Genomic DNA, 13,946 nt, shown 5'->3' on the forward strand with positions numbered 1-13,946 from the left:
AAAAAAAAAAAAGGTGGTTCCCACACAATTTACAAAGCATCACATTCTTACCTGTATATATATATATATATATATATATATATATATATATATATATATATATATATATATATATATATATATATATATATATATATATATATATATATATATATATATATAAATAAATGCCATGTAATGGTGTCAAGATTCATTGGGTTGTCTGACATCATGCACTGTATATAAATGGACAAAAATATCCAGACATGTTACACACATCGTAGTTATTATTGTCACATCCCGTTGGAGGCCATTTTTTCTTACTGTATACTAGTATGATAAGATTACGCCCTAGATACTATAGTAAGAAAAAATGTTAACGCTACCAATCATCCGAGCGAAAGAGACCATTTGAAATTCTGTTTTAATTCAGATGAGTTGAAATCCCAGGTTACACACGGACCCAATGATGCTTGTGCAGTAGTAAAGTCAATACAGTAAATACATATTAAAAACACCGTGGAAATAAAACAAATGAAGTAAAAGTAAAAAGTAGTCAGAAAAAAAAAACATTGACGTAAAGAAAAAATAATTTGCTAACATGGCTGGGTGATATTGAGTTAGATTGCAACATATTTCTCCGATACGCTAAGCGGCGCTGTCACAATTGGTCAGTTACAGTAGTTGCATCAAGTTTCCGGTCAGGGACACCATAGATATAAACAAGATACGACTTGGCCGTTTGAGCTGCGTGCCTACGTACCTTAAGATAGTGGGGGCAAATTGTTAGTTTGTAGACTTACTTAGACGCCTTGCAAATGAAACAAAGTTGTTAATGTGAAATAAATATCATGGAAGTCGATTGAGAAATCGACATGGTACGTCGTAACAAGATACGAATCATTATTTATTTTAGTAATATACATGTTTGATGGGAACGTTGTCCCTACTAGCGCGGCCGTCTCGTAGGCACGTCGCTTAGCCGGGCTGCTACAACGTGCTGACGTATCTAGTCGTATATATATTACTTCCGGAAGCAGCTGGTGACGGATCGCAGTGGATTTTGTTGAACATGTGGGGGAGATTGTATGGCTGACAATTTAGTGTTCGAATTGTTTATCATTGAATAAAATTACCCGTAGCCATGGGGAAAAAAGGCAAAAATGAAAAAAAGGTGAAGGGAGCAGAGAAGACCGCTGCCAAAATGGAGAAAAAGGTTTCCAAGAGGTCCAAACGTGAAGAGGTGACAACATAACACAACCCTTTTAGTTTAGTTAGCTGTTTTTGTCGTGCTTAAAATTTAACTAAATTAAAATGCTGTAAAAAAACAAATTTGAATATTAGCGTATTTGGTGGTGCAACTCAACTGATTTACTAATTACTTTCTTCATCTAGGAAGATTTGGAGGCTCTGATTGCTGAATTTCAGAGCATAGATGCCAAGAAGACTCAGGTAGTAGAGACTGCATGTCCTCCTCCATCAGCAAGGTGAGTGTGGCGTGTCAGTGTCATAATGCCATGAAATATAACCACATAACACAGCTACCACTTTAATAGAAACACTGCAATCCATCAGGAAATGACAAAATGTACTCTCAAAATGTAACCAATTTTTTATACTGTATTCATTTGAAAGCCTCATTTTTATTAGCACGGAGTTAACTCGTGATGTCAGTCTTAACGTCTGTTCATGGTTTTGAATTTCACAGATTGAGTGCATCACTTTGTGCTCATCCAGAGAAAGATGAGCTCATCCTGTTTGGTGGGGAATTCTTTAATGGGAAGAAGGTAATATGAAGAAAATATATATTTTTTTCTTCAATAAAGCTCAATTGATACCATTTATTTGCTTTGTGTTCCATCTATTAACTCATTCACTGCCATTGACGGCTATAGACGTCAAAAATTCATTTGAACTATTTCTATAAGTTAAAAAAAAAAATCCACTTTTGTTAACAAGAGTATGAAAACCTAGAATTTTTTGGGGGGATATTTAGAACTAGTGAAGTCATTAGACATTTTAGAAATTGTAATCACCTGAAGCCCCTAATTTTTAATAATCTTTTCTTTTTTAAATCATTTTTTAAAGACATGCAATTGATTACGATGACAAATTTGAATCGCCTGACGCCCCTAATTTTTAATAATCTTTTCTTTTTTAAAATCGTTTTTTAAAGAAGAAAAGATTATTAAAAATTAAGGGCGTCAGGTGACTAAAATTTTTAATTGTAATTAATCGCATGACTTTACTAGTTAACTCACGATTAATAACAGATTTTATATCTGTTCTAAATGTGCAATAAAAATGTTTTCTAGGTTTTCATACTCTTGTTAACAAAAGTGGGGGAAAAAAATGTTAAATGAATTAGTTCAAATTAATTTTTGACATCTATGGCAGTGAATGAGTTAACTTGTTTTCATTGTTTTGCAGACATACCTGTACAATGATCTGTTTTTCTACAACATTAAAAAGAACAGTTGGGTTAAGTCAGAGATCCCCAACCCTCCTCCCCCACGATGCTCTCACCAGGTACGTACGTCACAGTCACACACGTACTCTGCTGACTTACCACTATTACAGTATCGAAACATTGCAAAGATTCATTGTGCCAACTGACATTGCAGCCAGCCCTACTATAATGTTTTCAAAAGGTTCATTTGCAATATCTAAAGTTGGACACACTCCTTCCCCGCAATGTGTACCATTGCCTCCCTCAGGCGGTGGCAGTGTCTCAAGGTGGGGGCCAGCTGTGGGTGTTTGGAGGAGAGTTTGCATCTCCTAATGGGGAACAATTCTACCACTACAAGGACCTTTGGGTGTTGCACCTTGCTACGCATACCTGGGAGAATATCAAGTATGACCGGCTCATTGAGTTTGACCTCATTTTATCCGCAAGAAGGCTGACCATAACGGTTAATTGAAGTTGATTAAGACGCTATTTGCGAGTTACCAGCACAGGTTAACCTTTAATGTGTTTGTCCAGAGCACCTGGTGGTCCATCGGGTCGCAGTGGCCACCGGATGGCTCTCAGTAGAAGACAGCTGCTGGTGTTTGGAGGTTTCCATGAGAGCATCAGGTAGGCGTAATTTTAACCGACCAGGCAAGTTCACTGTAATTCTCGCTTTAGCTTGACTGAACACATCAGCTGTCATTTTTCATTCATTTTGGACGCCGTTTCTCCAACAAATTATCCATGCCTTCTGTTTTCTTTCTCCACTGGCATGTTTTCCACCTCACACACACACAGAGATTTTATCTACTACAACGACATCTACTCGTTCTCCCTGGACACATTCTCTTGGTCACGCCTCTCTGTGTCAGGCGTGGGCCCCTCGCCTCGCTCCGCCTGTCAGATGACCTCGACACCTGATGGCTCCGGTGTCATCATCTATGGAGGATACTCGAAACTGGTTAGTGTGTGTGTGTGATTATGTTTTTTTAAATGATTTTTTGCTTAGTTTTGTCGGCTGCAATATGAGTTGCAAATGAGCTTCAGATGCGCCACCACTCAATAGGTCGAAGAAAAAAAAGGATACTGTAATGCCCTAGCATGTGGGCAAGGAGAGCTACAATGGTTGATATACTTTCAGTTGTTTACTGAACAGGACAAACAAACATGCAAATACAATTTTTTTTTTTTTTCAGGAGAGCTCAGTATTGTTCATTCGATTTGACATCATCATTGCTCTCCTTTTTTTTAAAAAACAAATAAATTAAAAAAAATTAATAAAAATGTTTTTTTTTTAAATATATATACATATATACTGTATATATACATATACACACACACATATATATATATATATATATATATATATATATATATATATATATATATATATATATATTTTTTTTTTTTGTGTATGTGGGTGAGCATGTGCATGTGCGTGTGTGCGTGTGTGTATTCATCAGTTCACCTAAAGCCCATTAAAAAAAAATCCCATACTAATAATATAATATAATAATAAATTGCCAAATGCAGAAACATCAATGTAAGTTATCACGATGTAGTGGCTCTCGCTAACAGACAGAATTAAGTAACCGGAATTAGGTTAAAAAATTCTATATACGTAGACCATGTTTCTATAAATTTTGATATTTGGTTTTTATTTGAGGCAGATATTTTTTCCATTAAAATGTGATTTATGAGGAGGTTAGACCATTGGTCGATATTCAGAGTTTGTTTATTTTTCCAGTTAACAAGAATTGTTTTTTTAGCGATAGTAAGGGCTACAAGTGTAGATTGAAATTGTTTATGTGGTAAGTCAGTTGTTGTTAGGTCACCTAGCAAACACAAGTTTGGAGATAAAGGTATCCTACAGTCCAAAATAGCGGAAAGTTTTTCTAAGACTTTAGTCCAGAAATACAAATTAAAGGCAGTGAATTAAGACAATTTGAGTTAAGAGCTTGGTCATGGAACAAATTAAACTTGTAAGTTAAGATCCAATGTCCTAATGCCCTAATAGCTGCAATGTTCACATATAGAGACTGAAAAAGGACATTGAGAAGGGAACTATCCACTCTGACATGTTTCTCCTCAAGCAAGAGGGTAAAGATGGACAAGGTAACCAACATATGCACAATATAATGCAAAGTAGCCATCTTGTTTCATTATGAATTACATTATTTTTCTTACTATACACGTCTGTGTTTTCCCAGAGAAGTGGACATGGTCCAAATTGAGTCCCTCAGGAAACAAGCCGCCTCCCCGCTCTGGCTTCTCCATGGCGGTGGGCCCGGCAGGGCGCGCCGTGTTGTTCGGTGGGGTTTGTGATGAGGAAGACGAGGAAACGCTGGAAGGTGACTTCTACAACGACCTCTACTTGTACGATGCGGTGAAGAACCGCTGGTATCCCGCTCAACTCAAGGTGAGCCGCTAGCAGCAGACCGCTTCAATTCACAGTGCAAAATTGCAAATGCAGCATACATTCAGAAGATTCCAAAGTCTTCTGGAGTGCCTTTTGTCACTCTCTCACGTGCACAATTCTCCACATACGTGCAGTTGCCAGTGCGTGCTTGCTTCAAGATGTTGATTTGTGACTTCCAGTTAAAGTTTACTGCAAAACTGACACATACAGAAAAAGATCATTAAGCATTGTATGCATAAACACCAAAATGTTCAATCAAACCAGGTTTATAATAGTTTTGGAATTTTCATTTTACTTTGTTTTGAATTTTGTGTGTGTGTAATTTTGTTAGATCCAGTTAGTTTTCAGAATGCATTTGTTAGTTGTTATTAGTTCTACTTTTCTCCAAAATGCTAACGGTAGTTTTAGTTTAGTTTTATTATTTTTATACAGGAGCATGGAACTGCCAATGTGGAGTAAACAATTTTGACAGGCAAATCCATTCAAACGTACTAGATGCTAAAAACTTAGCATTTTTTTCCTATAATGCTACACTCCTGCATGCTCATACCGCATGGCATTATGGGTAACCCCCCCCCCCCCCCCGGAAATTATACACTGTAGAGATAATAATAATAATCATAAAAATTATGACAAAATAATGCTTACTTAATGTTCGAATTTATTAATATAATGTCAACCAAATACAAAAAAAATAAAATACAAAAAACATCCCGCAGTAAGAAAAGCAGGTAATTTGGCTGTCCTAAAAGTCCTAGAAGTTGCAAAACGGCATCATCGACTAATTTGGTTAATTGGCAATTTGCATGTAATTGCAATGGAGCTTGCACGAGAGAGGAATAATGTTGTGGGAGGGGCAAAAAGTTAACCAATGAACTTTCCGTTGGTTTGTTGTTGTTGTTTTGGTCTTTGAAATAGGCCATCACTTCTCAAAATAACTTCATGACTTAAAGGCTTTGTCTAAACACACATTATATAAACCAATCTTGTCCTGTATTTAAATGCTAGAATGTCAAATTTGATCAAAAGACTGTTATGCGCAGAGTCTCCAGAACACCAGAAAGAGTCGCTAGATTTGTAGCTAGTTGCATTTGACCAAAAAAGAAAAAGTCACCAGGAGAGAAGCTTTAGAAAGTTGACAGAGAAAGTGGCCAAGTCATGAAGACGTCACTGCCCTGTGGAATTATGGGGGGGAAAAAATAAAAATTTGAATTTAGCCACAAGTACTTTCGAACGGACTTGCAAATAAATTCGGTTCAAACGTCTTTCAATTCATTTAAACATACTGTATTTGCAAATACGTTCAAACATATTTGCCAGTCCAGAATGTTTACTCCACAATTGACAGTTCCATGCTTCCGTAGTTTTTGCATTTTAAAAAAAATAAAGTTTTGTGTATTTCTTGTGTGAAAGATATTTAAAAAAACATAATGGTAAATGTTGTGTGGTAAAAATTCAACAAAAATTATTCTTTTTTTTAAACAATCATCCACAAATGACAAAAGCGCAGTGAAGCCATTCAGCCACAAGCTGTCGCCTCGTAGTAATGCCATCTGGGGGCACTTTGTTATTGGCTGCCGCTAGATTAACATCGCTTTCCTTCTTCACTTTATGGCCGAAATAAATACAGTACATTTGAAATCAACCCCAAAGGCTTATTATTTAATCAATTGCCAAAGATGAAATTAAAGGACATTTTCACTAAGTACAAGTAGTTCATTTTGGTTAGTTTTGTAAATGTAAAGTGTCATTTCAATTAGCTTTTTTTTTTTTTTTAAACAAGTCCTTTGTTTCCTTAATAAAACCCTTTTTTTTTTCAATTTTAGTTTTAGTTCGTATATTTTCGGTAACTAAAATAAACTTGGTCTGTATACAGTAAAAAGAAAAACAATGTATTGGCTGTGCGAACGATAAACTGTGATATAGATGGGGAACATAAACACAATTTACATCTGTTGGTCTGTCTTTCAGGGTAACAAGCCAGACAAGAAGAAACGTCGGCGTGGGAAGAAGGCGGAAGCCGGCGGGGATGCAGCAGATAAAGAGAAAGAGGAAGACGCTCCCACAGGACCCACTGAGGTCATCAAGGAGATAGTTACAGAAGACGGCACAGTGATGACCATCAAGGAAGTAATCCCCGGAGCTCAGGAGGCGGAGGAGGCCATTGATGATGATGAAGAGGAAGAGGAAGAAGAGGATGGTACGATCGACTGCACACCCTCACGGAATTGCAATCTAGTGTCACTGTCGGCCATTGAGACTTCAGCGGATTTTTTTTCTTGTCTGCGCGCAACCCATTTTCTTCACAGGTTGTTGCCGTTGTTGAAGCAAGAACACAATCGATTTCTTCCCAGACGTGAGGTCACATCAGCTTACCCTTGTCTGCTAGGGAAAAACACTTTTAAGCATATGCAAGAATCCTATCGATAGTGATTTGAATGGGACCACAAGATGGCTAAGATAGTTGAGGTCTAAAATCAAATTACGAATGTCTACTGTTACCATTTTTGATATATCCCGCTATTGCGAGCCTGACGCTATTGGATTATGCCGATATATTGATATATGCCAAACGCGCCGACACCAGCTGTAAATTATGATTAAAGTCAAAGAATAGGCCGTTAAATATGATGCTGATATGGTACATTCATCATCAAATAAGGAAAAAAATTGCAGACGGTGAGGTTGCAGTCCTTTAAACCAAATTTGGGGACGAGTCGGTCCATGTTTAATAATTAAAAACAGTTGACGCTCATGTACAGGGAGTCCTCGAGTTGCGTCTGATATGTCAGATTTCAGCCAATATTTATATCAAATTTCTTTGTACATTAACTCTTTGACTGCCAGACGTTTTCAGAAAAGGGATGCCGTGGGTGCCAGCCGATTTAAGCATTTTGACTGATCTTTCAAGGTCCACAGAAAATTATGTGTTTGGACTATGGAAACACACATACTACCAAATGAAAGATTGGACTCTCATCTTTCATCAGAAAAAAAAAGTTGTTTCTACCTTATTCCGTTTTTGAGTAATCAACAATAGAAAATGGTTAGTTTCACCTCTGTTTTGAAACAAACGTCTTTTAACGTCTTTGGCACTCCTCCATAGGATTTTACTAAACGTTATTTAACGTTTTTGGCAGTCAAAAAGTTAGTAATTCGACTAAACAATCATAAATAATGTTGCTATAATGACTGATCTTTCAAGGTCCACAGAAAATTATGTGTTTGGACTATGGAAACACACATACTACCAAATGAAAGATTGGACTCTCATCTTTCATCAGAAAAAAAAAGTTGTTTCTACCTTATTCCGTTTTTGAGTAATCAACAATAGAAAATGGTTAGTTTCACCTCTGTTTTGAAACAAACGTCTTTTAAAGTCTTTGGTACTCCATAGGATTTTACTAAATGTTATTTAACGTTTTTGGCAGTCAAAGAGTTAATAAAAAACAACAACATTTGCGCGATCCGGAATCAATATTTCGTGACGGACGGCAGAGCGGAGCATAATTCAAATTTAAGCACAGGAATGTGACGCGCTTGATGGCGAGCCGAGCTGCTCGATGGACGTCCGTTGCTAGAAATAACAACAACTTTTTAAATAACTTTTAATGGCGGAATTACTGTGGGAAATGAACGGAAAAGAAGGCGCCACGGACGAGACACGGGCGCCGTGAAGTCGAAACGACGCAGGTCGCGTACAACGTAACTCGACGACTCCCTGCATTTTGGTAATACCATGAACCTCCATTTATCGCGGCAAATACAGTCCATTTCCACCTATAATTGGTGAAAATCCATAATATAGCTCCCAGCTCTCACACATTTCAATTTAAAGGAACGTGAAAAATCAACTTTTTGGACCTTTTAGCCATGTTGAAATGCTAATTCTAGGTCATTCTGGGTCAAACGCAGAGATCCAGCAGCAGGCTGCAGCCGGCTCGCCGGGGGCGTGGCAACCGCACGGGGAGAGGCGGGGTTTTACTGAACCGGGCGTTTTACTTCCGCATTAGAAAAAACACCTATTTCATAAAAAGTGACATCGCCATGGTATCAAAGTTAAGATTTAATCATTATATGCCTATAGTTAACTGCGGAAGGACTTAAAATACCGCAATCTACCGGTAATCCCTTTAATAAAACGGCCACACAGAACAAGATAATCAATTAAACACTTTTCAACCAACCTGAATAGTTTAGTCTAGCATTGTGCTGTTTATAAAAGGTAATATTAAAGCTCTTTCTACATCATGCATGCACCACCAATGCCCAGATAAGTATGAAGAGCCCTGACTGTTTTACTCTGACTGCACCCAACAGCTTTTATCTTCCCTTTATAGTAGAGAGTGCGGACCCTCACACTCCAAAGTTTTTTTTTTGGAGAGGGGAAGAGCGGAGTTTTTCTTACCTCATTTGAAGTCATGTCTTCATTTATCAACTGTGGCTGTCGCTTTAAGATTGTGCACGTCGATCCTGACACAGATGCTGCAGTTACGCTTTGGACCAGAGGTGGCAGTCACGAGTAAAAAAAATGTGACAAACTGCACAAAGATCCTTTTGTGCTAAAAGATGGAAATTAGCGTAGATTTTACAGTAGAGTCCATAGCGAATAACTGCGTGTAAATGATGCTCAATGAAATCTATTGGTGGGGGGAATTAAAACCCCCCAAATTCTACACCCCCCCCCCAAAAAAAAAGGGCGTGTAATTTGGGGGGAACCACCCACTAAAAACAAAACAAAATGTTTGTTTTTATTGGGAAAAAAAAGTGAATATGTGAATCCGCGGGTGCTAAACCACAGTTAATATTAAACTTTCAAACAACTGCTGCTTCAACACACAGAGAAGCAACAGATACAAACACAGCTCACGACAATACTCGCAAGCAGATTCTCTCTGCTCTGTGGAGACTTTTTGTTACCTAAGCAGCTCCCAAGAGATAATAATTTTGAACTAATTTTCTTCGCTGATAATCATCGATCAGTTAATCGAAAAAAAAATTTGGGGGCCTTATAATAATTTCAAAGTGTCAAACGGTGATTGTCTTTTGATGTCTCCTCTTCCACTCTGATTCAGAATCAGCCCTTGTGGAGCCCTGCCCACGGTCCAGCGCCATGGCAACGGTGCGTCAGGGCAAGCTCTTTCTTTACGGCGGGATGTTCGAGGTGGGCAGTCGCCAGTTCACCTTGAACGACTTCTACTGTCTGGACCTTCACAAGATGGACCAGTGGGAGGTCTTGGTTGAAATGGATCCTAGTGAGTCAGCCAATTGGGGGGAAAAAAAAAAAACACGTTTGTTGAGACCACCATGGACGCCCCGCGACCCAGCATCAGAGTTTTCAATGGATTTTATGATTCACTCTCTTTAGAGACCCAAGAATGGCTGGAAGAGTCTGAGTCAGAGGACGACGATGAGGAAGAGGAGGCGGGAGGAGGAGCAGAGGGAGGCGAAGAAGAGGAGTCTGATGAGGAAGGCAAGGAATTATTTGTCATCTAATTTGTTCTGGTGGATTCTCATTGTTGGTCCTACTCACTGAAATAACAATTGACCACAAAAAAAACCCACACTAAAACATTTACAGGCGCTCCCCTACTTACGAACGAGTTACGTTCCGAGCGATCGTTCGTAAGGTGAATTTGTTCGTAAGTTGCTTCAGTGCTATATTTTGTATTATAATTTGTTTAAAGAGAATACGTACAGTACTGTACTACGTATGTTAGCGAGAGACACACGCAGTATGTACATGTACATAATAAGATAAATAAAATGAAGTTTAACTTACTTTTGGAAGATGTACTCGATGCTTAAGGATTTGATGGAGGAGGAGGAGGAGGAAGAGGAGGATTTTATATCATGAGAGATTCTTCGTCGTCGCTGGAATGGGCTTCAAAAGTTACTTCCTCCTCCGTAACTTCAATGTAGGAAGAAGTTGAGGGTCGCGGAGAAGAAGATGAGGGTTGATGAGTATCTTCCTTGGAGGATTTACTAGAAACTGGCCGAAAGAAGCGATCTAACGACGATTGCACAGTTTTCTTCTTTTTTTATCATAAATGATGCGGTAGCACTGTATGGCATCATTCAATAGATTTGCAACCTTTGTGCAACGTTCAATATTTGGGTCTTGCGATGGCTTTATCTATGAGCGGCAGGCGTTTCTTCTTCTTCCTCCTCCTCGACACGTTGCTGAGCCTCCAATGCTGGGTGAGCTCTCACAGCGCCAAGCGTCGGTATTAGCGGCGGAAAGAAGCACTACAGTACTCGGAAAAAAGGTGCGCAATACAAAATCTAACTTACAGCATCTCTTTCCGAACATTTTTTGACATGCGCGCAGACATGTTCGTATGTACCGTTGTTCGTAACTCGAATGTTCGTAAGTAGGGGAGCGTCTGTATAACGTAGCAAGAGTCACAAAGTTCTTCACGGTTTAAATCAATAAAATAAGATGAATTTGTCTTTGTTTAGAAGATGAGCACCCAGCAGCGAAGGACGGGGAGACGCTGACGGATTACCAGGTCCGCACAGAGCAGTACTGGATAGGAATCGCACGCACCAACATGGGTGTGGATGCCAAGGACAAAAAAGTTGCCAAGGTCGCCTTTGCTATGGCTAAAGTCTTCTATGAAAACCACGCGGACGACATTTGAGTGACTCCGACCACTCTTTGTAAAATACATTATGCGCATGTTATGTTTTATGTAAGCTATGTTTACTTTTAGTGTAAATTGCTCATAGGTGTGATTCAGATTGTTTTCTTTCAAACAATTGAACTTTAAGCTGCATTATTCATCATGACCAGCAGGGGGCGACTAGTGGCTGTAAAAATATGGACAGTGATGGGCATGGCCATGCTTTGGTGGCTCTGACAGAACCAGTACTGGCATCATACTGTGTATTAAATTCATGATAAAATAAACTAATTTTAATTATTTGGAATTTAGCAAATTAACATCTTTGAAATGTGCATCACCAATTTAGGAGGATAAAACTCAACATAAAAAGTAATGTTTTGTTGATTTAATTGTATTGATCAAATTTGTACTGGCCAGCATCTGTTAAGGTACGACCCAGGACCACTATTAAGAAAAAGAGACAAAATAATCGATTCATGATTTTAGGAATCGATATCAGGCTTGAAAAGTAAAATCGATTTGATATTGATTAATCGATTTTTTTTTTTTTTTTTTTAACCCAGCCCCAAGAAACGGCAAAGGTTTCCGTTCATGTTGTACACTTTGGGGTTCATTTCTTCATTATAATATATTTTATAATAAAAGGAACTCACCAGAAATATGTTGCACTATTGTGGAAATACTGTCAAAAAAGAGATCTGGGATGCAAACCTGAGCAGGGTGGATAAGTACTGTAGATTTGTCTTTTGACAATTAGCATTTTTGACAGTTCAGTTATTTGATTAACGGACAACTCAATGCGTCACCATTGTCGTATTATGCAAGAATATTCAACCTCATGTGTGTGAGGAAAGATGATCCTTTTGGTGAAATATATTTTTTATATTTGAATAAATAAAATCTCACCTGACTCGGAGGGCCAAGTTCACATTTTAATATCACAACTCGCTTGTTTTTTCAACACTTCATCTGACATCCCTTTCACTTCATTGCAAGTAAGCATTGTTGCAGTCAGTGAATCAAGCACAGGTGGGAGACAGGAGCGGCGAGCAGCGGAAAGATGACATGATGAGGAAGATATGAGAAAGATGGAAGGAGTAGGTGGTGAGGACAAAGTGCGCCACGTGTCAGAGGAGGCATCAATCAGTGGTTGAGCAGCAGTCCATCCCACTCTGACCTATTTTATTCTCCATCAGCATGCTGAATGAGGGATGAGAAAAGGCTGATGAATAATAGAGGAGAGATGGATGAGAATGAGGCTCTCTTCCAATCCCCCTCCTTTATAGCCCCTGTTCTTCCCACTGCTGTGATCTCGCCCCCCCACCCCCCTCCCTTTTTTTTTTATTTTGACTCTGGGACAAGAAAAGGTTTTATAAATAACCAAAGATATTTTTTTTAGGGTGCACCGCTGACTTAGGGAGATGTAGTATTCGTCAGAGATGTAAATACACACACACACAAACCTAACCGAAGTTTCTTGACATCTTGCGATGTTAAAAAATGTAGGCTACATACAGTAGTAGAGATGTACTCAAAGCTATTTTTGGAAAACATTCTTTGAATAACTGGCCTTTCAGCAGACAATATGGGACCAGATTGTTTGGGTTTGGTAAACATGTGTAGGTTATAGGTTTGTGAAGTGCTGATACACAGATAACTAAATCTTTGGTTACTTGATCTGGCCGAGCTAAGATCCAAGATTGATAATTATCCACATAGAAAAATATATTGGATATACGTTGAGACCTAAATTACAACGTATACAGAAAGTGCAAGGTTGCTAAAACGTCAACGAGTCAACGTTTGCTTTTTAACCATACTTCACACATTATCAATGTTGATTCAACCATAATCTAAATCAGAATCTACGTGCATATTTAGCTGATTTTATATTGAATTAATGTAAGGGTAGTAATGTTGATTCAACCATCATATATCTAAATTGGAGTTAACATGTACATTTTAAATTAATATATATAAAGATTTTTTTTGTAAAGGATACTTGACTCATTTAACCATGTTCAGCAGTAAGAGGTTCATATTTCGTCTAAAATTAGATCACTTTAAAAACACATTCCGCGTGTCCTGCATGACGTCAATCCCAGCGCGACTCGACAGCACGCACAGATTTACACATGATTGAAGTAATGGCCTGTTGGTCAATGTACTACCGACAAGCAGTGTTGACAATCCATTTATATGTAAAAAATAAAAATAAAAAATAAATCCGTGCGTGCTGTAGAGTCGCGCTGAGAGTGACGTCATGCAGCCGACAAATTCGGCCAGCCTTTTTTTTTTTTTTTGCACTCACTCACACAAACACGCACACATACAAACACGATCTCGTAGGCAAGTGACGGTACAGATCAAAGCGATCAAAATACTTCCAGTAAACGCCATCATCTCATTCTGTTTGTTGATTATGTCCATACATTTATTTAATTCTAGGGTCTGGGGTGTAGATTCATTA

The 13,946-nt window shown here is 38.3% G+C and overlaps 1 protein-coding gene across 2 annotated transcripts; it reads left to right on the forward strand.

Moving 5' to 3' along the window:
- Positions 1-724: 724 nt before the first annotated feature.
- Positions 725-12,393, forward strand: klhdc4 (kelch domain containing 4). 2 transcript variants are annotated; one of them, XM_077567742.1, is made up of 13 exons: positions 725-1,222; positions 1,375-1,466; positions 1,688-1,766; positions 2,410-2,508; positions 2,697-2,833; positions 2,963-3,055; positions 3,227-3,389; positions 4,465-4,543; positions 4,639-4,847; positions 6,819-7,047; positions 9,923-10,102; positions 10,216-10,320; positions 11,313-12,393. In XM_077567742.1, exons 1-13 carry the CDS (start codon positions 1,124-1,126, stop codon positions 11,489-11,491), a joined length of 1,743 nt encoding a protein of 580 aa, XP_077423868.1. In that variant the 5' UTR covers positions 725-1,123; the 3' UTR covers positions 11,492-12,393. The 2 variants fall into 2 exon arrangements, with proteins under 2 accessions (XP_077423868.1, XP_077423867.1); XM_077567741.1 differs by having other exon boundaries at positions 963-1,222; positions 11,310-12,393.
- Positions 12,394-13,946: the final 1,553 nt, after the last annotated feature.

This window comes from Vanacampus margaritifer, chromosome 6 (genome assembly GCF_051991255.1).
Source record: "Vanacampus margaritifer isolate UIUO_Vmar chromosome 6, RoL_Vmar_1.0, whole genome shotgun sequence".
NCBI lineage: Eukaryota > Metazoa > Chordata > Actinopteri > Syngnathiformes > Syngnathidae > Vanacampus > Vanacampus margaritifer.